This window comes from Engystomops pustulosus, chromosome 10 (genome assembly GCF_040894005.1).
Source record: "Engystomops pustulosus chromosome 10, aEngPut4.maternal, whole genome shotgun sequence".
Lineage (NCBI taxonomy): Eukaryota > Metazoa > Chordata > Amphibia > Anura > Leptodactylidae > Engystomops > Engystomops pustulosus.
Window position 1 is genome coordinate 80,602,121 of NC_092420.1, and position 26,088 is coordinate 80,628,208.

The following is a 26,088-nucleotide window of genomic DNA, read 5'->3' on the forward strand; positions in this document are numbered from 1 at the left end:
CAACTGATAAATTAGTTGCAATTGTGGCTAACAATATAGTAATCTCTAAATTACCTTCTCATTTTATGTTAAGTGTTTTTAATTCAAGAAACTTTTAAAATTTGCTATAAACCAACAACATACATATCTGCATGTCGCTGTGATACAGAGCTCCAAATCACCTGCATTGTAACAGTTTGATAATGAAATACTAGGGGGAACTCAAGAGGGCGCTACATACAGTTTATACAGCCCCCACTAGGGGGAACTCAGGAGCTTATTGGATACAGTATATATGATACATTAGTACTTTATTGATTCTCTGGGGGAAAATGGTTTTGTATATAGAGTTGCAGCTGTTGTTACACAGGCTTAACGCTACAGTTACAGACATACACTATGAGAGGCGCCTTCTTACATGTTGCAAACAACAACTTAGTTTCTGAAGTGGATGTATGTAGGCAGCCATCTACAGCGGCGCCATTCTTGACAGTACATTCTATTAAGTGCAAATGCAAGTCCATCAGATTTAGATTAGGTTAGTCCTGGGAGGACAGAAGTGAATGATGTGACTTTACTTTTTGCAAGTGTAAGATGATTGATAAAGTAATTTGAATTCCTTTGTTCACTTCTAGTCTAAATCTTTGTGCTCTGCCGACCAAAGTCTATAAAGTTCCCACAAGTGGGAGCTCAGGAGTTTACTGTATATACAGCCACCACTAGGGGGAGCTCAGGACCTTACTGTATACCGAATCAACATTAAAGTAACTCATAAAACAATACACATTTAGCTGTGGCAATGCAAGGAATTTGGAGCTCTGCTTTGTAAAAAACAAGGTGCGGATCTGTCTTCAGTAAGTTATCACTATACTGTCTGTCCTTTATCATAATACCCTGTCTAGGGCAGATGCACTTCACCTGGTACCCAACAGATCTTCATCCACCCCTACAAAATACAACCTTGTGACAATTCTGACTTTCACCTTTTCATATCATAATTGTTAAATCTTCTAATTTCCCAGATATGATTGAGCCAAGATCGAAAGGAGGAAAAACAACGGAAGGTAAAATTGCCAGCGGACGAGAGACCCTCCGGCTGAGATCTAAGGGTCCGGCCACAGTGGAAGAAGTGGTGAGTCTTGTCTCTATTCACACATCCCCAGGATGTAAATCTATATACAATGTGAGCGGAAAGGAAACAAAGTGCCTTCTAGGAGAACTCGAGGAGTAGTCTCTTCATTCATCTCAGACTCTTCTTGTCTTATAGGACATTTATTATACACAGCGTCTTTTGAACGGGACATAAAGGCAGAAGCTTATATATATATATCAATGTCCGACCCTATAATAGGCCTGGCAATATCAGACTATGGAGTAAGCCGAGCAAGACTCATCTACAGGGCCCAAAATAACCAATTTGACTATTTGTGTCCAATAGAACTTTTAAATCATGTCAATCAATTAATAGGATAAAAAAATCGGGATTACCATATATACTCAAGTATAAGCCTAGTTTTTCAGCACAAAAAAATGTGCTGAAAACCCAAACTCGCTTATACTCGAGTAAAAAAATATAGGCTTTACCAGGTTTTTGTGATAAAATTAGGGGCCTCGGCCTATACTTGGGTTGACTTATACTTGAGTACAGGCGTTCCCCTACTTAAGAACACTCGACTTACATACGACCCCTAGTTACAAACGGACCTCTGGATATTGGTAATGTATTGTACTTTAGTCCTAGGCAACAATAAACAGCTGTAACAGTTATAAATGGTGTCTGTAATGAAGCTTTAGTGATAATCCTGATTCTTATGACAACCCAACATTTTTAAAATCCAATTGTCACAGAGACCAAAAAGTTCTGTCTGGGGTTACAATGATAAAATATACAGTTCCGACTTACATACAAATTCAACTTAAGAACAAACCTACAGACCCCATCTTGTATGTAACCTGGGGACTGCCTGTATATACAGTATTTTTAGAAGATCTGGGATGAAGGCTCCCAAATGGGGTCTCCAATGGAGATGTAAACTTGGTCTTAAAGGGTCAGATATTGACATAAAGGGTAAGTACCTTTTGACAAGTGGAAATAGAGAAAAGACACCTAATGTGCACAGTAATTTCCCAGGGGATTTGTTACATGGGTTCCTAGACTCCTTATACCTACCTGGTGCTTTCCCCGACAAAAATCAAATCATCAAACCACTTCATTGAAAAACTCTACTGGCTGATAGAAAGCAGTGCATTGCATGAACTGTCCCTTTAAGTTACTACAATTTGCTAAAAGTAAGACTGTTTCTCATTGTGCATTAGTTTATGTTAATAGTTTTATTAGGTTTTTTTAGGAATACACGGTGTGTTCTCGTATAAAGTACATTTATACAATCTAATATGTCTCCCTCTCCTCCAACCTTCAAAGATTTGTAAACCTTTTAGTCGCAGTGAAATGCTTGGGAGACATCCACAGACTTTGGAAAATCCTCATCCATCATTAAACCTTTGTTTCTATTTTTCTCCCTCTCTTCTATTTCTCTTCTACACCTAGAATATAGAGGCAGCTCAAACCACAGCCATTATCACACACACATAACCACATATATACACAGTACACAAACATACACACATACATTTTCCACAATACACACACCTACATATCCACAATACACACATACATATCCACAATACACACATACATATCCACAATACACACATACATATCCACAATACACACATACATATCCACAATATACCTACATATCCACAATACACATATACATATACACAATACACACCTACATATCCACAATACACACATACATATCCACAATACACACCTACATATCCACAATACACACTTACATATCCACAATACACACATACATGTACACAATACACACCTACATATCCACAATACACACCTACATATCCACAATACACACCTACACATCCACAATACACACCTACATATCCACAATACACACATACATATCCACAATACACACATACATATCCACAATACACACATACATATCCACAATACACACATACATATCCACAATACACACATACATATCCACAATATACCTACATATCCACAATACACACTTACATATCCACAATACACACATACATATACACAATGCACACCTACATATCCACAATACACACCTACATATCCACAATACACACATACATATCCACAATACACACATACATATCCACAATACACACATACATATACACAATACACACATCCATATACACAATACACACATACACAGTAGTGGATTATAATATTGGCAGTTTGGGTGCCTATATTCTAGGGACACATGCCCAATTAGACCACTTACACACTATCGCAATAGGGAGCGATATTGGTCCCCATTGACGCCAATGGTGCCCGGTCATGGTGCAGTGTTTCTGACGTTGTCTGCACTGTGACCGTGCACTGAAAAATATAGGACATGTCCCATATTTTGCCACACTACAGCGCAGCACTTGTTTAATGGAGAGGGGAGAGGTGAGCAGTGCATGTTAGTGTGCATGTAGCCTAATACTGAGAAGGACCTATACCTATGAAATCCTCATACATCTATTCATAATCTCAGTACAGATGTACACAAGAGCCTTTTCGGGACCTTTGAAGGTCTACCAAAGGTCTTGAAACTGCAGATTGAAAGCAGACACAAAGGACGGATCCTCCATTCCACACGAAGTTTGGTTCTAGTACCATATGTAAAGACAAAAAGCTTCAAGTGCAAATGGTACACCCCACTATATCTGTACTGCAAAATGGAACAATTCTAGCTGTTGTGTCCCATTGTCACTCGAAGCCTTTGAGGATGTATGGGATCAGTCCAAAGAGCAGTGATGGCTCCACCAGGGAAAGTATTGGATGTGCAAGGACATGAAATTATTGTACAATTCTAGTACCATACGTGTTTGTGAATTTCAGACTTGTAGGGGCCATATTATTCATACAGCCCAGGGCCAATGGCAGTCTTCATCCGTCACTGCTCATACACTCACCGGCCACTTTATTAGGTACACCTGTCCAACTGCTCGTTAACACTTAATTTCTAATCAGCCAATCACATGGCTGCAACTCAGTGCATTTAGGCATGTAGACATGGTCAAGACAATCTCCTGCAATTCAAACCGAGCATCAGTATGGGGAAGAAAGGTGATTTGATGCCTTTGAATGTGGCATGGTTGTTGGTGCCAGAAGGGCTAGTCTGAGTATTTCAGAAACTGCTGATCTACTGGGATTTTCACGCACAACCATCTCTAGGGTTTACAGAGAATGGTCCGAAAAAGAAAAAACATCCAGTGAGCGGCAGTTCTGTGGGCGGAAATGCCTTGTTGATGCCAGAGGTCAGAGGAGAATGGGCAGACTGGTTCGAGCTGATAGAAAGGCAACATTGACTCAAATCGCCACCCGTTACAACCAAGGTAGGCAGAAGAGCATCTCTGAACGCACAGTACGTCAAACTTTGAGGCAGATGGGCTACAGCAGCTGAAGACCACACCGTGTGCCACTCCTTTCAGCTAAGAACAGGAAACTGAGGCTACAATTTGCACAAGCTCATCGAAATTGGACAGTAGAAGATTGGAAAAACATTGCCTGGTCTGATGAGTCTCGATTTCTGCTGCGACATTCGGATGGTAGGGTCAGAATTTGGCGTCAACAACATGAAAGCATGGATCCATCCTGCCTTGTATCAACGGTTCAGGCTGGTGGTGGTGGTGTCATGGTGTGGGGAATATTTTCTTGGCACTCTTTGGGCCCCTTGGTACCAATTGAGCATCGTTGCAACGCCACAGCCTACCTGAGTATTGTTGCTGACCATGTCCATCCCTTTATGACCACAATGTACCCAACATCTGATGGCTACTTTCAGCAGGATAATGCGCCATGTCATAAAGCTGGAATCATCTCGGTCTGGTTTCTTGAACATGACAATGAGGTCACTGGACTCAAATGGCCTCCACAGTCACCAGATCTCAATCCAATAGAGCATCTTTGGGATGTGGTGGAACGGGAGATTCGCATCATGGATGTGCAGCCGACAAATCTGCGGCAACTGTGTGATGCCATCATGTCAATATGGACCAAAATCTCTGAGGAATGCTTCCAGCACCTTGTTGAATCTATGCCACAAAGAATTGAGGCAGTTCTGAAGGCAAAAGGGGGTCCAACCCGTTACTAGCATGGTGTACCTAATAAAGTGGCCAGTGAGTGTATATATGCACACTTTTACAAACACATACATACATGTATGAATAGACATAACTACATAAACACACATACATACACAAACATATAGACACAAAAACAAACATACATACATAAATGCACACAAACACACATATACACAGAAAGTACATATACACACATGCATATGTATATATTTCTATATATACACACACGGTGGCACATACATACATAGACACAAATGTATATTTCTATATGCACACACATATATATGCACACATACATAGACAAACATATGCATATATATATATATATACACTCACACATACATATATAATTAAACACAAATACGGGCAGTCCCCGGGTTATGCACAGGATAGGTTCTGTAGGTTTGTTCTTAAGTTGAATTTGTATGTAAGTCGGAACTTTATACTTTATAATTGTAAACAATTATTTTGTTGGTCTCTGTGACAATTGTATTTTAAAAATGTTGGGTTGTCATAAGAAGCAGGATTAATAATAAAGCTTCATAAAAGACGCCTGTGATAAGTGTTATAGCTGATCATTGTAGCCTAAGGATAAAGTACAGTAAATTACCAACATCCAGAGGTCCGTTTGTAACTAGGGGTCGTCTGTAAGTCGGGTGTTCTTAAGTAGGGGACCACCTGTATACACACACTCACATAAATACACCCAAATGATATATATATGAAGACACATACATACATATAGACACATAGATATTTCTACACACAGTGGCACATGCATACATAGACAAACATATACACACATACAGTACATACATAATTAAACACACATATACACACATACATACACATAAATACACACAAATACTGTATAGATACTATATATAGATATACATGACGACACACATACTTATATAAACAGGTTGTAAGCTTTGTGTTTGTGAGCCGGTGTTGTCTTTCTAGGTCAGTGTGTTCAGTACCTGTAAGAGAAGCAATGTCCTCTGCTAATTCAGATACAAGAGATAATAGACAGTACAGTCTGTACAGTGAATTCTGCCTCTTAGGACGTTTGCTGTGGGTTACGCACATGAGCCGCCCACGTAAACTTCTTTACATCCACATATAGTCAGAAAAAGTAACAAAAAGTATCCGGCATCTTTCACCAAATCTTCGTGTCCCTTTAGCGCTTGTCACTTATTTGCTCCTTTGGTAAGAAGTCTTATTGGTTTAATGTAGGATCTGTGGATGATACTAAATGTTTTCTCCTCTGCAGCTCCTCCTCCCCTCTCACAGCATCCTGTCTTTCACCACCTTCACTAATCCAAACTCCTTTCATAGACCTAGTTGCACTGATTCTGGCAGAGCGGTTATTATTCTAGCTCCCACTTTTCCTGAGTAATCATTGCCGTTATTTTCTAATCTCTAGTGTCAGATGAGCCGAGCCAAGATGTCTTCTCCAGCCCCGGACCACCCATCTATCACTAGTCAGAGAAATAACTAAGGGGATATTTCATAGAGGATCAAAAGTTCTAAATCAGATATTTCAGAAGATATTACAGGTTCTTACAGGTCACAGGCCAGGGACACCCAAGCACAATTACTATTGGTTAACCGCAATAATCTCATACATAGGCTGGAAAAAACCTAGATTTCCACTGCGTGTTGGGAATCTGCAGGATGTTTATTATTGATGCAGATTCAGGCCGCATTGCAAAGGTCAAGCTTCATTCCTTCGCTGTAGCAAAATTGCTGCTTTGCCTCATTAAACTGGCAGCCCCCACAGGTAGGGTGTATAAAATGTCCTTTCTAGAATTCCCTCTTTTAAGTGAAATCTCATCGTTCACCTATAAAAAAAAAACCCCTTCAAAGTCATGTGGCAATGAACAGAGACGAGTCATATTTTAGGAGCTGCATTGGGAGTATTATTTCAGATGCCCCTTGCTTTGCTTCTAAAGTACCTAGACATGGTACAATATTAAAGATACGAATCTCATATTTCAGATTGCACAGGATTGTGGTTCTGTGAGCTACAGAACCAGAGATACAGGTAGTTAAAGACGTAGTTGAAAATACAAGCTGCAGAAAAAGATCCGGTTCCATCCTATTCATTTAATGGAAATCTAACATCATAATCAAGCATGGCGATAACAGGGACACTTACTCATAGATCCAGGAACCGTGACTGTGCTAATCTTCTTAGATTTGTTATCTATGGCCTCCAACTTTTATAATTATACCAATGAGCCTAAAGATGATCCTGTGTGCTCCTCTGTGCGGCAGATTCACAGGCTGTTACACTGTCCCCCTCCCTTTTGCCTAATATAATTTCACTGAAAGTTTCACCACACAATGGGAGGGGGAAATGCTCTTTGCACAGTGTGGAAGCCTGTGAATCTGCAACACAGAGGGGCTCTGGGATCCGCCCAGACTCATTTGAAAAGGAAGGAGGCCATGGATAACAAATATAAGGAGATTACCACAGTCACGGTGCCTGCATCTAGGAGTAAGTGTCCCTGGTTTATCCATGCTGGAATTTGTTGGTAGATTTCCTTCAACTCCCTGTATCTCTGACTCTGGAGATCACAAAACCACAAGCCTTATTTGATCTGAAAAAGGAGTTTCTTATCTTTAGGAAGACACCAATAGCATGTTTCTGTTACTATAGAACCAAATATATGGGCATCAGAAGTGAAACATTCCCTGCAACCTCTAATCTCCGGTAAAAAAATGACTCTTCTCTGCTCATTTTCACATGACTTTGGAGATGTTTTTTTATAGATAAGCAAATGAGGGACATGATAGTTTAATGGGGTAAAATATGGTGACCGATTCCCTTTAAAGCTATGACAGAAACAAGCCTTTTCCGTTTAATTCCGACCCACGTTTTCCCCGGAATGATTGTATCAGTGAATCACGGCTGCTTTCTTCCATAAACAGCATCACTGTTGCCCATTGAGAAGGGATCATGGAGAGAAGGGATCACTATGGCCCCCATTATAGTGCCAGTTTATGTCAAGCAGAACAAAACATCTTAGAACTTGTCGTACCTTCCTGCACCTTTTGCTAAGACAACCTCACAACCTCTTGTCTTGCCGAGTTTATGGTCATCCAGTGCCAAAGGCGACGGACCATGGAACACAGGTCCTCCATTCTGCTGGTCCTTTTTACCTTTCCTTTTATGCAATTTAATTATTTTATATCATATTTTATTCCGGTAATATTTTGTGGTAAGGATTTTACTGTGTATTTCTTGGCTTCGGAGCGTCTCGTCTCGCTTCCGTTCATCTCCATTTTTCCGCTTTTTCCTAATGTTACATATAATCAGATGTTTACCGACCTCTATCTTTTGCTTGTTTCCTTTTAGCCGACTGCATTTGAAGAAAAGGCAATCAAAAAAGTGGACGACCTTCTGGAGAGCTACATGGGCATCCGAGACATCGAGCTGGGTGAGTCTTGTGCTTTCATCTTGGAGCAATAAGATTCAAAGGTCTCCATAATCCTGTGTTATTGCTGTCGGCCCTTCTCCCGGGTAATTCTTCAGCCTGGGGGCTCGGGGAATTGCTTTTCTTGTACATATATTATTAATATGTGGTTTTAGGCAATCTTGAGGTTTTGAAGCTGAAATACCGAATGGTAAATTTGAGGAGAAGACTTGAAAAATTCTATTTATTTTCCTTGCGAATACCTTGATTTCACAGCCTGTAGCAGGATGGTTTTACTAGTACGGTACATTGCTGTACATTTGGGCCAAAAGAAACATCACATGGATTGTATCACAAATCAAATCCGACCTTTGCACTTGACAAGTGATCCTGATCCCAAATGTTTGATTGAAGTTCACGGAAAATTTTCCTCCTGATTTGATTTGAAGACATAAACATACTGGGTACCTCCACCCAAGATTAACCACATCCCCCCCCCCCCCCCGAACCACAAGAACTTGGCTTTGGGAACTTGGTTTCTACCTGAAACCATCAACGTTGCCTCCAAAATTGTGGTCAGGCCAACCGGAGCGATTGTTAGATACGTTCCTTATGTTGGCTTTTTTTTGGGGTAATTGTGAAGGGTGAGTGTTGTGTAAGCTGTGGAGACGATCTGAGAGAAGACGGTTTACAAATATTTGTTACAAGTCATCACATCTCACACATGGAAAGTATTTTTGCTGGAAGGAGAAGTTTTTTTTATTTTTTTGGAAAGTTCTTCTACTTTTGCTGCGGCAGAGAAAATGTAAGGTTTAAAGGGCAACAAATGTGTTTGGCTCCAAATGTCCTATTAAAGGGATATAAAGTCAGAGTGGGGGGGGGGGGGCGTCCCCTTTAGAGGTCCACCCCCACCAGGTTCAGTAGAGCACAGCATGACTATTATTTACAAAGTTGTCCAAACCTTACACTATGCCGGGAAAGAAATGGATAAGCCCCTGGAGACTGAGCCAAGGAGGTCAAAACCTGATGATCTCATAGAATGTAAGCTCTTGTGTCCCCGCCACATCCTCATATACTGTAAGCTCTTGTGTCACCCTCTCATCCTCATAGACTGTAAGCTCTTGTGTCACCCCCTCATCCTCATAGACTGTAACCTCTTGTGCCCCCCCTCATCCTCATAGACTGTAAGCTCCTGTGTCACCCCCTCATCCTCATAGACTGTAACCTCTTGTGCCCCCCCTTCATCTTCATAGACTGTAAGCTCTTGTGTCCCCCCTCATCCTCATAGACTGTAAGCTCTTGTGTCACCCCCTCATCCTCATAGACTGTAAGCTCTTGTGTCACCCCCTCATCCTCATAGACTGTAAGCTCTTGTGTCCCCCCTCATCCTCATAGACTGTAAGCTCTTGTGTCACCCCCTCATCCTCATAGACTGTAAGCTCTTGTGTCACCTCCTCATCCTCATAGACTGTAAGCTCTTGTATCACCCCCTCATCCTCATATACTGTAAGCTCTTGTGTCACCCCCTCATCCTCATAGACTGTAAGCTCTTGTGTCACCCCCTCATCCTCATAGACTGTAAGCTGTGTCACCCCCTCATCCTCATAGACTGTAAGCTCTTGTGCCCCACCTTCATCTTCATAGACTGTAAGCTCTTGTGTCCCCCCTCATCCTCATAGACTGTAAGATCTTGTGTCACCCCCTCATCCTCATAGACTGTAAGCTCTTGTGCCCCCCCTTCATCTTCATAGACTGTAAGCTCTTGTGTCCCCCCCTCATCCTCATAGACTGTAAGCTCTTGTGTCCCCCCCTCATCCTCATAGACTGTAAGATCTTGTGTCACCCCCTCATCCTCATAGACTGTAAGCTCTTGTGCCCCCCCTTCATCTTCATAGACTGTAAGCTCTTGTGTCCCCCCCTCATCCTCATAGACTGTAAGCTCTTGTGTCACCCCTCCTCCTCATAGACTGTAAGCTCTTGTGTCACCCCTCTCATCCTCATAGACTGTAAGCTCTTGTGTAACCCCCTCATCCTCATAGACTGTAAGCTCTTGTGTCACCCCTCCTCCTCATAGACTGTAAGCTCTTGTGTCACCCCCTCATCCTCATAGACTGTAAGCTCTTGTGTCACCCCTCTCATCCTCATAGACTGTAAGCTCTTGTGTCACCCCCTCATCCTCATAGACTGTAAGCTCTTGTGTCACCCCCTCATCCTCATAGACTGTAAGCCCTTGTGTCACCCTCTCATCCTTATAGTCTGTAAGCTCTTGTGATCAGGGCCCTCACTCCTATTGTTCCTTATGACTGTTTGTACTCTGTAATGTAATATTATATTTGTATATGTCCCCTATGATTTGTAAAGCTGCGGAATATGACGTTATATGGTGCTATATAAATATAGATTATTATTATTATGATCCGGCAGGTTACGTGAGTACGACTACATCGCCCTGCTAGGTCATCAGGACCTGTCCTACTAGCTGTCATCAGGTCCTTTCTTAGAGTATGGGGCATAGCCTGTGCTACGTGAACACTCACCCGCTTCAGAATAGGAAGTGGCAATTTCCAACCCTATTACTGCTGCAGATCTGGGGATAAGTCCATCAGATTGTTGGTACATTTTATTTTTCATCACTGACCCCTTACGCAGTTTGTGTAATAAGCGGCTTTTATCTAAATGAGTTCCCATGGGGCTTCCTGGAAACAGGTTCTGGAAGTTCACGTAGTAATTGTCTAAAAGTGACACTTCCTGAATATAAAAACGACAAACAATACAGATGCATTTAAGCCTCAAATAAGGATTTGTGTATGTGTGCATACACGCACATGTACACATAAAAAGACACATACTCATGTACTCATTTACTTACCTGTCCGAGGAGTTCACCCAAAGTGCATTGTTCTGACAAAAATGCCCTGTGCCGCGATTCACTAAGATGGTGCGCCCGATATCCTGCATGTGTCGCTTCCCCGCTCAGGTCTGATAGACCTTCTTCTTCCCGGGGCATGTAAGTGCTATGTTATGTCTTACACAGGGCCGGATAATAGGGGGCGCCTGGGGCGCGGACCCCGGGGCCCCACCACTTTGGCCTTAAAGGGGCCCCCACCAAAGGGGCGATTTGGGCGGTCACATGACTGTATATAGTATATTACTGTATATACTATATATATATAACTGTATATAGTATATAACTGTATATAGTTAATTCTGGGGAGCTGTATATAGATAATGCTGGGGGGGCTATATATGGATAATTCTGGGGAGCTGTATATAGTTATTGCTAGGGGGCTGTATACAGTTATTGCTGGAGGACTGTATATAGTGATTACTGGGGGGCTGTATATAGTGATTACTGGAGGGCTGTATATAGTGATTGCTGGGGGCTGTATGTAGAGATTTCTGGGGGCTGTATATAGTGATTACTGGGGAGCTGTATATAGTGATTACTGGGGGGGGCTGTATATAGTTATTGCTGGGGAGCAGTATATAGCAATTGCTGTTCCCTGTCTGTACTACATTCAATGGTGGTACCCACCAGATTTTGCACCCAGGGGACCCCAACAACCTTAATCTGGTCTTACACACTTGTAGTCAGTCAGTGACCGAGATATTAGTGGCGTCTAAAACCTTACAGGATCCTGCTCTATCACAACTTCTCTTGATCTTTACTGAATTAGCTCCCAGATGTCTCCTGTTCCGAGTACCACATCTCCACACTGCGCCTGTAAAAATACCACAGCCACTTACAATGTAACACTGTGCTCCTAAAATATATAGACCCCCACAACACAATGTCCCCAATATAAAAACATCCACTGTTTGGCCCTCCTAATGTGATATATATTTATAAACCGTATCCCATATACAGACCTTTTAAAGGGGCTGTCGACTTTCAGCAAATAATTGGGATTGTTTTTGTAATGAAAAGTTATCCAATTTGCCAATACACTTTTTGTATCAATTCCTCACGGTTTTCTAGATCTCTGCTTGCTGTCATTGTATGGGAAGCTTCAATGTTTACTTCCAGTGGAAAAAAATCTGTCCATTGTCATGTGATGGATATGTGGGTGCACAAGCTGGTAATATCACACGGCTCTGATTACTCCCCTTACAAACCATTTATAATATTTGCTTAAAGTGGACAACCCCTTTAATTATATATACCACTGTAGTTAAATTACTATCATACCCCCATTTACAGATATCTACAGCCCCCCCCCCTCCCAGTTTAGTTAACACCCTGCTCCCATATCCAAATCCCTCTCCCTCAGGTATAATTATATAACCTCCCAGATGACAGGTTCCCTTTAAAGACACAAAGGGAATTGATTTTACTGATGGCAATTCAGCCAACCATGGCCACCCGAATCACTCACATTGTAGTCTAGCATTGTGCTGCCCCCTCTCAGGGTTCCGTCATCTGCCGCCTGAAGCAAGATTTTCATCTCGCTGCGTGGAAGATGTGGTTGTGGCCTCACTTCTAGTGATTCTATAAGTCTGCGATAAAATACATTTACAATCTTCATTATTCAAATATTTTGAATTGTATAAAGTAATGGATCATCTTCAGAGTTATCAGTATAATCATATTTTCACATTCTAAGCTTCAATGATCACTATATGAGTTCTGTTCTGCCACCTAGTGGCCAGAGGTTTCTCTTGCATGTGCCATGTTTAGCAGTCTCCTAGGATGACAGGGTGGATGCAATGTTATGCAAGCATCTCAGTGCACAACATGTCATTTTGAGATTTTTGTGGTTACAATGAAAATAATTTGACCCAAGAGTCATGAATATAGTTATTGCGGTAGATCCTGATGTAAACTCGGACTTCACCCTTCAACGCCCCCTGCAAGGTCCTGACTCCTGATTCATGCATGTGACATTTCTTTTATTGCTTGTCCTTGGTGAATTATCAGCTGCATCATCTAGTGGTCATTATCACAATGTTTGTATTACCAGTATATACGAGATGTGGTATATACTGTCCGGGCCGTGCCAGCTGTGAGCTGCGGGGTACACAGTACAGGGGCCCCATATATACAGTAGTGACATATATGATATAGGTCTTCCAGACATAGTCACATGCCCCCATAATTACAATCCATATATAGAATTATCATATGCCAGACTGTACAAAGGGCCTGTCTTGTTCACCACTAGGAAGTTTGGGGCCCATGAGTGGCAAATATTGTGTCCCCCTTCCACCCCCCCCCCCCCCCCCCAACAGAATCATAATCCAGCCCTGTGTGCACATTGAGTTCCCTGCACCTGGGAAGGGTTTTATGTGACTTGGGGCCCCTTTTCCTCCTCGGGTCCCCAGAACACAGTCCCACTAAACCCCCCTGATGGCGGCCCCGTTCCCTCCATTAAAAGATTAGTGAGAAGATTTAGTCACCTGCTAGATGAACAGAGCGCAGAACTCCTGTTTTATTATACACTTCCGCTTGCTATAAAAAGGTCCCATTTTACAGCTTTTGGAATAGTCGGCTAGGATTATTGCTAACAATTTTTACAGGTGATATATCACAGAGATCTTAGGGCTTGGCAGGGGAAATGGAGACCCTGACTGCACAAGAAACCTCACTGAAATATAGGAGATGGCATAAGGTTTTCTCAATAGACATAGGAACTGGATGCAGCAAGTGCAGAGTCCGCCCCACATGCTGGACATGGCATAGAAATCTTGGGGAATGGAGAAGTTGTCAAGGAAAATGGAGGCTGTCGCTGTAAATCAGACTTTGATGGTATATAGGAGATAACAGGCTGATAAAGGCATCTGGGAAATATGCAAATATGTTTTTCCAGGATGGGACAAGGAAAACAATGCCTCTTTTTGCTACCTTGAAAGGGAACCTACCTCGGGAATCTGTTCCTTCTTTAATAAATTCTGTATACTGCTTTGGCTTTCATCCCACATCATGTCATTAGGCTTCTTGAAAGTCATGCTTGATGATAATGGAGCTGCTTTTCAAAGTAGCAAAAAGAGGCATAGTCTTTCTGGAAAACGTATTTGCATATTTCCCAGAACCTTTGGTAGGGCATCAATGGCTATAAGTCTCCACACAACTACAAGGTGACCTTCATTGGCAAAGTCTCTGTAAGAAGAACTCTTACCTTCTGAGCAAAGGCAACAGCATTTGCTCCAAGGCAGTGGTCAATATGGGGAATACATCTGAATTTGCAAGTGTTTGGAGTTTTCATGGTCATGATTGCACGACTCATAATTCTGGGAAAGGAATATGCAAGGTATCTGGTTTGTCTACATGGGAGGCTATAGACATGGGTCAGGAAGAGAAAGTCAGCTCTCAAGGCTGGAAAAGGCTTCAGGATTTATTACAAGACAGGTCGGGAAGGCGGAATATATTTCCTGAAGGAGACTGGCTTTACAGGTGTACGGAGTATTAAAGGCCATGCATTCTCCACTAAGAATTCTGGGAAGGGAATATGCAAATAAGCTTCCAAGACGGGAAAAGCTAAACTTCGCTTCAAAGAAAACAGTTGCCTGATTTTCAAGATGCTTGTGACGTGATGTGGGATATTCTAACTATAGTAAATGTCACGGGTTGGATGTTCATGTGGTGCCTGGGTTAGAGAAAGAGATGAGTTAACTTCCTATGCACTTTATTGATTGAGGTTATAGATCTTTAATGCTAGCATTGCCTAGGTCATTGTTGTTTCATCTATGTAGGATTGGGGGTCTACTTAGGGAGAGTGTTGGTCCGCTGTGGTTCACCCCTCGGTCTGGGACTTCTGTTCCCTGACCCTTCTGGGGGACAGTTGTGCTTTTGTCAGCACTATTTTAAGTGTTTTTATCTGATTTTGTATCTATATATCTGGTCTAATAAAACGTATTTGTTGCCTTATATTTGCATCACTTTCTCTTGTTGTTATCTCATTGCTATTTTGATGCATTTTGGCTCAAATTTCTAATTATTTACTGCTGTGCCATCCCTTTGCCTATGGATATGGGTTAGAGAAAGCCTCAACACTAAGCTGGGTCCACCAGGTACCATCGATGTGCCATCACATGTCCCTGCTCTCCGGGAGAGATGGTACGGAGTGGTGCACCTCAATGGGAAATAATTCCATAGAGTCAGGTTCTACAGTGAACAGTTTCCTTCTTTATTGAAGGAATTCAAGTAAAAAATTATACAAGAAAATCAAAGGGCTGACTTCTCCCTGGAAGTAGAAGTGTTAATGCTGAAGTGGTCTAGTGGTCCCTTTCTTTTTCAGCAGGCTGGTACCCTGATCACGGCCTAGGAGCGCAGGGTCTATGCCAGAATATCCCCCTCTCTGTTTCTGGTTGCTCAGGTAGACTGGAGGTCTTCTCCTCCAATCTCTGTTCCCTAACTGGAGACACTGGGACTATTTTCATTATAGACTTTGGACCAGGGGAGAAGTGGTTACATTTTAGCACAAAACAAAAAAAGGACAGAAACTGGCACGGAGGGGGGAGATTCATGTGGCCATAATGGGGCTTATTTACTAAGGGTCCCGCGACCACATTTTCGGGGACTGCGCCGGGGATTGTGTCGCATGCGATCGGATTTTGGCGCATGGGTGCCGCCTTTCATGCGACAGAAATGGGGGGTGGACCGTCTGACGATCCGATGGATTCAGACTAAGCGCAGGATTTCAGATTCAAATTTGTGTCGCAAGATCAAGCCCTTACATGCACCGGGAAGAAGAAGGTGAACTCCGGCGGACTTGATCAAGGAAGCGACACATGCAGGATATCGGGCGCACGATCTACGTGAATCGCGGCAGAGTTCATCCTCGTCGGACATTCCGGATCTGGGATCACGCAGGGACCGGGTAAGTTAATGTGCGCCAATGAATGTCTCCCAATGAGTTTCGGTTGACATGAATAGATGAAAATGGAAGATGGTGACCCCTGGGAAGCTTGATGTGGAGCCAAGGGCCAAGGCTGCCATTATAGGTCCTGGTTTACAAAAGTTTAGCCAAAACTTTCACCTCCCAATATGATTCTGGTTTCCATATACACAGTATAGCACTATATACGAGAAGTACCTCGGGGAGACAACCGCTTTATGTACAAGTGGCAACAATTTCAGCAGAACAAATATCTGCCTAATTTCGAATTCTTCAATAGTCCCTCCATCCCTCCATAATATTTTTAGTACAACCTGTAATTCTATGCAGACAGGGCTCTGGCATCTGTATGTGCCCGCCAGGCATCACCGCTGCCCAGGTCAACAACCACCACTGCGCCGTCATCCGGGTGTAATGACATTACGGCACGCAGCCATCTCGTATCGAGCTCGTCTTATTGCCAAGATCATTTGATATAGAAGAAAAGGTTGTTAAGCAGCTAACGATGAGTTTGTCGTCTTCATCTAACGCCTTTAATGAAATTTCGGTAAATAATCTCTTTTTAATTTGGTATTTTGTAAAACGCCTTCATTTAATGTGATTTTTGTGAACATTCTGATCTGTAATGGCAGGAGATGGGGTTTTAATAGCCGTAATTTGTTTACTCTGAGCAACTGAAGTAGCTCTTAAAGGAACATTGCTTCCCTTTATGCAACCCCACCAGTGACTGCCCTGTTTACAAATCCACAGAAACCCCTTTCAGCCTTTGTCATGTGTCTGTTTTTATTTTACAGAGCGCGTATAAGGTTAAATTATAACATTTTTGCCCTTGGTAGCTGCCAGTAGGGGGAGCTCTCTGTAGACTGGTTTGTAAAGTAGATTTATACAAACTAGCATTGAAACTTGGTCCATAAAATTCTATTTAAATATTGAATAGACCTGGTAGAACTGTCCCAAAGACTTTTTATGATGGTGTTGTGTTTGGCAGTATCACATGGGTATGTTGTGGTATTTTGAGGTCTGTATAAGGCATTAAGTGGACTTTGTAGGATGGTATTGCATTGGCTAGGAATGAGGATATTACATAGGTAATGTATGAAGATTTCTGTAACTTGTAGACCATGATTGATGGTAATATTTAAGTGGCCTTACGTGGACTATAATTATATATATATAACTATATACCATATATACTCGAGTATAAGCCTAGTTTTTCAGCACAAAAAAATATGCCAAAAACCAAAACTCGGCTTATACTCGAGTAAATAAAATATATTAAAAACCCTCACCTTTCCGGCTTCCCCCGCTGCTGGCTATATACTGGGGCAGGGGGCTGGCTATATACTGGGGGATATGGGCTGGCAGGCTATATACTGGGGGGCAGGTGCTGGCTATATACTATGGGGCAGGGTCCGGCAGGCTATATAATGGGGAGGCTGTGACCAATGCATTTTCCACCCTCGGCTTATACTCGAGTCAATAGGTTTTCCCAGGTTTTTGTGGTAAAATTAGGGGCCTCGGCTTATACTTGGGTCGGCTTATACTCAAGTATTTACGGTAAATTATTTCTCATATTATATGTAATTGATGGACTGTGGAGGTGTTACATGGACAATATATGATGTTGTATAAGCTGTGTAGGGTGGTATTTTAGCATCCGTTGGCTGTGTATGATGGTATTATGTGGTCTGTGTATGACAGTATTAAAAGAAAACTACCAGTTACTTTACAAGAAAACAAACCAGACATACTCACCCCCGGTCCTCTTCATTCCGATCTCGGCAGTGAGCTTCTTTAAGCTGGACACGCTGGGATTGGCTAGAAAATAGACTTCTAATTAGCAGCACGGAGTGCGGGGACAAGATGTCCGGTGCTCTGGGCTGCTAATTATGCACAACCCGGCACCTCCCTCTCCCATGCTGGGAGGAGATCCCGGAATGTCAAGCTTAAAGAAGAACACTGCTGGGATCGGTTTGTTTTCATTTAAGTAGACAACATGGGGCAGATTTACTTACCCGTTCCAGTCGCGATCCAGCACCGTATTCTCCGACGCTGATTCGGGTTCTGCCGGGATCCACTAAGGTCGTGTGCCTGATATCCACTAGGTGTCGCTGCTGCGCTGAAGTCTGCCGGAGTTCATCTTCTCCGTACCAGTGTATGTAAGTGCTATTCTTGCGACACAATTTTTTTTTTTAAATTCTGCGTTTTTTCCGAATCCGTCGGGTTTTCCGACAGCCACGCCCCCTGATTTCTGTTGTGTGAAAGCCGGCGCCGATGCGGCACAATCTGATCGCGTGTGCCAAAATCCCGGGGCAATTCAGCGCATATCGTAAATATTCGTGAAACCCGACGAAAATGCGCAATTCGGACCCTTAGTAAATGAGCCCCTATGTGTTGGTGTATGGTTACATTATGTTGTTTCTGTACGGCACTATTTAGTGGGCTGTGTTTGGCAGTATTACATTGGCTGTTGATAATAAAATGACATGATATGTTAATGGTAGTTATTATGTCTTTTTATAGGGATATAAATAATAGATAGACTTGGGTGTAGCCTCACGGGGCTTGAGATTCTTAGTTTTTGTGCCAGATGTGTATATTTCGTTGATCTCTTCTCTATATCTAGAAACACAAAGACACTTTATCCCTTGTGTGACTGTGTCCTTCTCCATTACAGGACAGCGGGTACTATCCATATGAAATCTCTATTTTCTGTATGATAAGGGATATTAATATATACAAGGTCAGGGCTATGTTTAGCTCAGGATGACAGATTTCCTCCTTCTATTTGTTCACGGTAACTGTGTCTGTCCTCACTGTACTAAAAACTCTGTACGTTACTGGGAAAAGTGCTATATATATATGTTTCTTGTAATACTGGTTCATCTGTGGAAAACATGATTTCTGTACTTATATGTATTCCAGGAACATTGCACTGCCACCTAGTGGTCAAATTGTTATGAAAAAAAGTACAAAAACTTTATTTTACATAAATTATAATATAATTTTTTTTTTAAGTGGAACTACTAAATTAAAGGGATTGTTTGGGTTCTCTTAAAAATGAACACAATTCAAAAATTTGGATAAAATATCATTTTTTTTTTAAAGTTTTTCCATAAACATACATATAATATTCCAACATAAAATTTTTTAATAAAATTAAATAAAATTAAAATAATCTGCTTTGGCTACGACAAGAATCTCAGTGTATAAATTTTTAAATATCAAAAAATTGACTCCCTTTTGGAAAGGGACACTGATGTCACTCCCGTCTCCATGATTTCTCGTGTCTTCTGGAAGTGATGATATCTTGATCCTCAGGACATCATACATGAAGCCACATTGGCCTCAACATTCACATTTGCATAAACGGGAGCGCCGAGGCCAATCATTGGCTACTGTGATCATGTGACCAGGAATAGGATGTTATTACTTCTGGTCTGGTGGAAATAGGGTGACACAAGTCACGTAAATCCTTTTTCTTTATTTTATGCAGATCCATTTTTAAGGTTTATTCCCCTTAAAAGTGGATAATTCTTTTAATTAAAGGGGTGATGTGTGTTGGATAGCTTTTGATATTTTATGTAATATGCAAGCGGTCCCCTACTTAAGGACACCTGACTTACAGACGGACCCCTCTGCCCACTGTGACCTCCGGTGAAGTCTCTGGATGTTACTATAGTCCCAGACTGCAATGATCAGCTGTAAGGTGTCTGTAATGAAGCTTTAGTGATAATCCTTGGTCCCATTACAGCACAAAATTTTGAAATTTCAATTGTCACTGGGGCAAAAAAATTGTTTGTCTGGATCTATAATGATAAAATATACAGTTCCAACTTACATACAAATTCAACTTAAGAACAAACCTATGGAACCTATCTTGTACGTAACTCGGGGACTGTCTGTATATGTAAATATATATTATATTTTTTATATATTATATTTCCTTTTATAATATTTTTTCAAGTATACATCTCCTCTCTCTGTTTGTGTTCTCAGCTGCGACCATGGTGGAAGCTGGACGGGACAAGAAAAATCCAGATGAGTTTGCGGTGGCCTTAGATGAGGCTCTCGGAGACTTCGCCTTTCCCGATGAGTTTGTCTTCGATGTCTGGGGAGCGATCGGAGATGCTAAACAAGGACGTCTTTAACCTGAAACAACCAACATTTCCAATCAAGTTTAATTACTGCTAAACACATGACTGATGTTAATTTTATAATCGTGTCCCGTTGGGATAGACGGAGGGATCCACTAATTCCGTGAACCAAAGTTTATATTTGTATATACTGTATGTCGAGATGAATAAACTTTGCACTTCTGAATTGTCAACGTATACTCTAGGCGCGGGGCGTTATAGCTACCAATAATGTACATAGTTCTTAAAGGGCATGTCCACATTGACACACACATCAGGGGTTGTTTCAGGGTGAGTATGGGGGAGGGATTAGCAGATGAGAGGAAGATACATCTCAGATGTCACATGGGAAAGTGTATGCAAATTAGCTCATACCAGCCAATCCAGAGACCAGTACACATTTATGACTTTAGGCTCCTCCTTATTTACTTGTCCTACTCTTCCTACCTTCTATTCCTAAAATTGAGATAAATGGAGAGAGGAACCTCATTCATGGACCTCCTGTGTTCATGGGATCTGGAGTGTAGACTCATCATTTGCCTTCTATATCTGATCTGTTAATATTAGTATTCTGAGCTAGACGTGTTTATTACTTTATGGTGATTAATGGGCAGTTCAGCTGTCAGTTTATGAAAGTTGGGGTCATTGTAGGGTTTAATAAAAATCAGTTTGTAAATCAGTGTGTTAAGGTTGCAGGAGGGTGCATAATCATGGCCTGTGTTCAAACTGATAAGAATTTTGTGAATTGATGTAATGGGAGCCAAGGTGGCAAAATACAGGTGGGTACAGGGTTGAATCTAAGCTCTCTGCCGCCACCTCCATACCCTCCAATATTAATATACAGTATCAGGTTGTTTTTTTTTAGTAAGTAGGTTCTCTATTCTGTATTGCAAAAATGTTGTCACATTGGGTGTGAAGAGACACCATTTTTATGTTTCAGGTCCTATTTTATAGCAGGTGACTGCTGCCCCCCATCAGGTGACTGCGCCCCTCATGCTGCAAATGGTGCTGCCTGAGGCAAGAGGCTCAACTCGCTTCATGGATGGTGCACTCAGTGGAGGCTTATTAGCTGAGAACTAGAACTTAGTGATTAGCAATATAGCCTTGCAGCGCTGGGGATCTGGGTTAAAGAACCAGGGTCAACATCTGGAAAGAGTTTGTATGTTCTCTCCGTGTTTGCGGGGGTTTCCTCCGGGTCCTCCGGTTTCCTCCCACACTCCAAAACATACTGGTAGGTTGATTAGATTGTGAGCCCCATTGGGGACACGGACCAATTCGTCAAGTTCCATGCAGCGCTGCGTAATCTGTGTGCGCTATATAAATAAAAGGAATTAAAGAATTGGAGATCGGATATTTTAACGTTTATGTCCCCCTTTAGGTGGTCATTCAGTTGATTTTATTAGTTTTCCCTGGTACATTTTTTTCTTGTATATTTTAGAGCCAAAACCAGAAGTCATAAAGAGAGGAGAAGTATGCAGAAATGTTTTCTATGACTACTCTTTATTCTTGTTTTTTTTTCCTGAGTTTTGGCTAAACCCCCGCCCCCAAAAAAACACACCACTCAACACTGCACTGTGTGAACATGACCAAAAAAGTTCCTCTGTAACGTGCATTACAAAAACCTGCACTATTACTAGGGATCAGTTGCACAAATTTTTTATACATCTTCATTGAATCTGCTGCAAATCGGCAAGTGCCCCATCAGTGGGAATTCTGGGGGCCAAGCACCGGATTAACAGCACCGGTCAGCGGATGATGAGGATCGGCACTCAATTTATATTCCTGATACAGTAATTCTTACTGTGAATCCGATGCTCATCCCACAGATGTTCTCTTGTACGTGATTGTTTTCTTTTGTATAAACCATTGCTTGAAATATGAAGTTATATATTTTTGTTGGAATATGACGGAAATAAATAAAAAGTAATAAAATAAATGATAATTGGATTGTTATCTTCAATGCCGCATAGATAGGTTGTACTATTGATGTTGAAATAAGTGGTTGACTATAGTAAACATTGACGAAAATTCACCAAAATTGTTGGATTTGCTGCATGTAGTTATATCCCAGGCAGATATGGTCTGACTCTGGGTTCTGTCACGAAAGAGTCACCGGCTACTATTGAGTAGTGTCTGTCTTGGCAAGAGATCAGTAACTGCTGGAGATGTTTCTATGATGCAGAAGGCAGTATTATAGCAGTTATATCCTTGTACATAGGGGGCAGTATTATAGTAGTTATATTCTTGTACATAGGGGGCAGTATTATAGTAGTTATATTCCTGTACATAGGGGGCAGTATTATAGCAGTTATATCCTTGTACATAGGGGGCAGTATTATAGCAGTTATATCCTTGTACATAGGGGGCAGTATTATAGTAGTTATATTCTTGTACATAGGGGGCAGTATTATAGCAGTTATATCCTTGTACATAGGGGGCAGTATTATAGCAGTTATATCCTTGTACATAGGGGGCAGTATTATAGTAGTTATATCCTACTGGGTCAGCCACTGGAGCAACAGAGCCTCATTATCATAATTTTATAATTGTTTTTCAGGAAAATTGCACTCAGCAATTTCTGTAGGCTTCATTGAGATGTACGTAACAGAACGGTCATGCACGGCCGTCTGCTCCATTACTCTCATGGAGCGACGAGGGGTCCAACTAAGGTACCTGGGACCCCATCGGACCCCTTGTTTTGTCTCATCACCGAGACCCCCACCGATTAGCAAGTTAGGTCCTATCCTGTGGATAGGGCCTAACTGAAATTCATGGGAAAACCCCTTTAAAGGGGCCAGAGGTACACTCCAAATATTACTTTCTGAATAGTGTGCATATGGTACACTGCACTAGAAATAGGTGGCAACAGGATATTGGTCACCCGTAACTTCTGACCTATAGGGTGATCTGTATGGTGACCAGTATGTGTAGAGGCTATGCATAGAAGAAGATTTGCGGATAAATGTCCCCCATAGTAGCCTGTACCTGGAGCATAGTGTAAGAATTATATTCTCTTATAAAGGGAATACAATGGTTACAATGGTTAATTTTGTTGAAAATATTCTGAGTTAGTAAGAATAAAATTAAAATATGACAAGCCGAGTTCTAAGCCATAAATTCTATCAGCCATTGTGTATCAAATACACTGAGCGGCGGACAACAATGAGCATAGAAAAATATGCCGAATATATAACATGAAGTCCATCTGAGGAAAGCGACGCTCATAATAAAGCCTCATTTTCACTATTATTATTGCAATGTTTTCTGTACTATAACAATTATGAATAGTCTATGCTCTATATGTATCAATCTAATGAAGCCCAAATGACTCCCAGGGTACAAAGTGCAGACAAAGCTGCCGCAGGAGCGAGGCTTGTAAGATATACATTAGGGCTTCATAGTCTCATAATGTACAGTATGGAGACACAACCGCGTCTGTCTACATGACTGGAAATGTTTTATGAGAGCTTTGGGAGTGAATTTCCTCCTGATCTTCATCCTCTCTTTATATTATACATGAGTAATATAATTTTAATACAATTTAGATGCTACAAGATGCTACAAGCCCCCCCCCCCTGGATTTGGGGATCCTGTGCCTCTTCCTTGCAGATCCTCCCCATGTCCCTCAGGTTGGATGGTGAACATTGGTGGAAGTTGTGATAAATGTGTCCCAGGGGAGGGGAGGCCTGCTAGTTTTTCATCACCTTAAATTAGCCAATTTGAGCACCCTTGTTGACAAACTCAGCATGTTTGACCTACACAGACAAACCGTCTCCAGGCATCACCCCCCCTCGCCTCCCAAGTCTCAAACAAAGAGCCATTAAAATTCTCAAATCACCAGGTTGAATAGAGACAGTTATGAAGTTATGGTCCGTCTCACCAGAACACCAAATACATTTTTGGATTGGTTAAACTCAGGAATTCATAACAATTCATGGTTCGTAGCTCTAGGATACTCAGTTCCAGAGATATCAATATCTCTGGATAGGACCATAGCAACTGGGTCAGGTTTGGTATCAATGCGATCCTGGGATCCACCCGGATCCAATGATACCAGAACCATGACCCAAGGACTTCCCATGGGGTAGCTGTGGCTTCTCCAGGGCTCTGGATATAATACCAGGTAGGAGTGACCATTGACCCCTCCTTAGGGTGGACAGAGATGTGTCCACACCTGATATAATCAGGCACCACTGAAGGGGTCTTTGTCTTTCACCTGGGGGAAACTTTAACAGCAACCAAGCGCAGGGAGGATCTAAAAGTGTGGACTATCCATCCCCAATAGGCCACACACACACAGGTAACTAACTCACCGAACTGCTTATACCTGTAGTGCTACCCATGTAATTTGTGCTCTGTTTACTGTATATATCTATTGTGTGTACTGTATTGTCTAGTGTGCCCTTAAGGCAATTAAATATAAAATCTAATCTTTGTTTCTCTTTTATCTCGATCACAAATCTTACGTCCGGGTTTCTTGCTTCCCGGTGTATGCGATTGCGTGTCTTGCGACACAAATGGTTTTTTTAAATTCCGCGTTTTTTCCGAATCTGTCGGGTTGTCTGATGGCCACGCCCCCGATTTCTGTTGCGTGAAAGCCGCCGCCGATGCGCCACAATCCGATCGCATGCGCCAAAAACCCGGGGCCATTCGGCACAAGACGGCGCAAATCGGAAATATTAGGGAAAACCCCACGGAATCACGGCCGCAGGACCCTAAGTAAATTAGCCCCATTGTCTTTTTGGAAGGTGAACCTTCAGCCCTGTCTGAGGTCCAGAGCATCTGGAAGAGGTTTTCATCCAGGATATCTCTGTACTTGGCCACATTTATCTTTCCTTCAATTACAACCAATCATCCTGTCCCTGCCCCCATAGCCTGAAGCCACCACCATGTGTCACTTCTACAATTGTATTTGGCAGGTGATGAGCAGCGCCCGATTTCCACACTCATACCGCTTAGAATTAACACAAAAAAGTTCAATCTTCGTGTCATCAGACCAAGAATCTTATTTCTCATAGAGCATACAGGTCAAACATATAAAACAATGAAGGGAACCTGTCAGCAGAACTTAAAAAGGAGGAACAATAAAGTCAAGCTCTCCCTATCTCAGAATGGCCCCCTCCCTGCTCTGATTCTACAGGGGTCCTAAAATTTCCTTCTGTCAATATTTTAAAGACTCCATCTGAAAAGGGATCTTACTGATCACCTCTAACGGGCCTCTCTCAGCTGCTATACTATCATTATTGTCCTCCGTAGGGAAGTCACAGGCCAAGCTTCCTAGAAACCACACGTCACGGCCAGAAACATTATGGGTTTAGTATTGCAGATAATTGGTGTTGCCCAATGTAGCTTCAATGTATTCTCTATTCCCTTGTAGTGTTCAGCAATGAATATTAACCGGAGCTGTCAGTAACCGGTCACTACGTCCTCCATCTGTCTCCATTACCAGCTGATCTACTGCACAAGTGCTCCCATCCCGGCCACAAGACTTCATTAGAAGACACTAGATGG

General features: G+C 41.9%; 1 protein-coding gene across 2 annotated transcripts in view; it reads left to right on the forward strand.

Annotated features, from left to right (window-relative positions):
- Positions 1 to 20,764, forward strand: part of GIPC2 (GIPC PDZ domain containing family member 2) — a 59,326-nt gene extending 38,562 nt beyond the window's left edge. For both annotated transcript variants that reach the window (XM_072127210.1, XM_072127209.1), the window contains 3 exons: positions 1,002 to 1,111; positions 8,549 to 8,630; positions 20,441 to 20,764. In XM_072127210.1, the coding sequence (XP_071983311.1) occupies positions 1,002 to 1,111; positions 8,549 to 8,630; positions 20,441 to 20,592 (344 nt within the window). In that variant the 3' untranslated portion in view covers positions 20,593 to 20,764. The remainder of the gene's footprint in view (positions 1 to 1,001; positions 1,112 to 8,548; positions 8,631 to 20,440) is intronic.
- Positions 20,765 to 26,088: the final 5,324 nt, after the last annotated feature.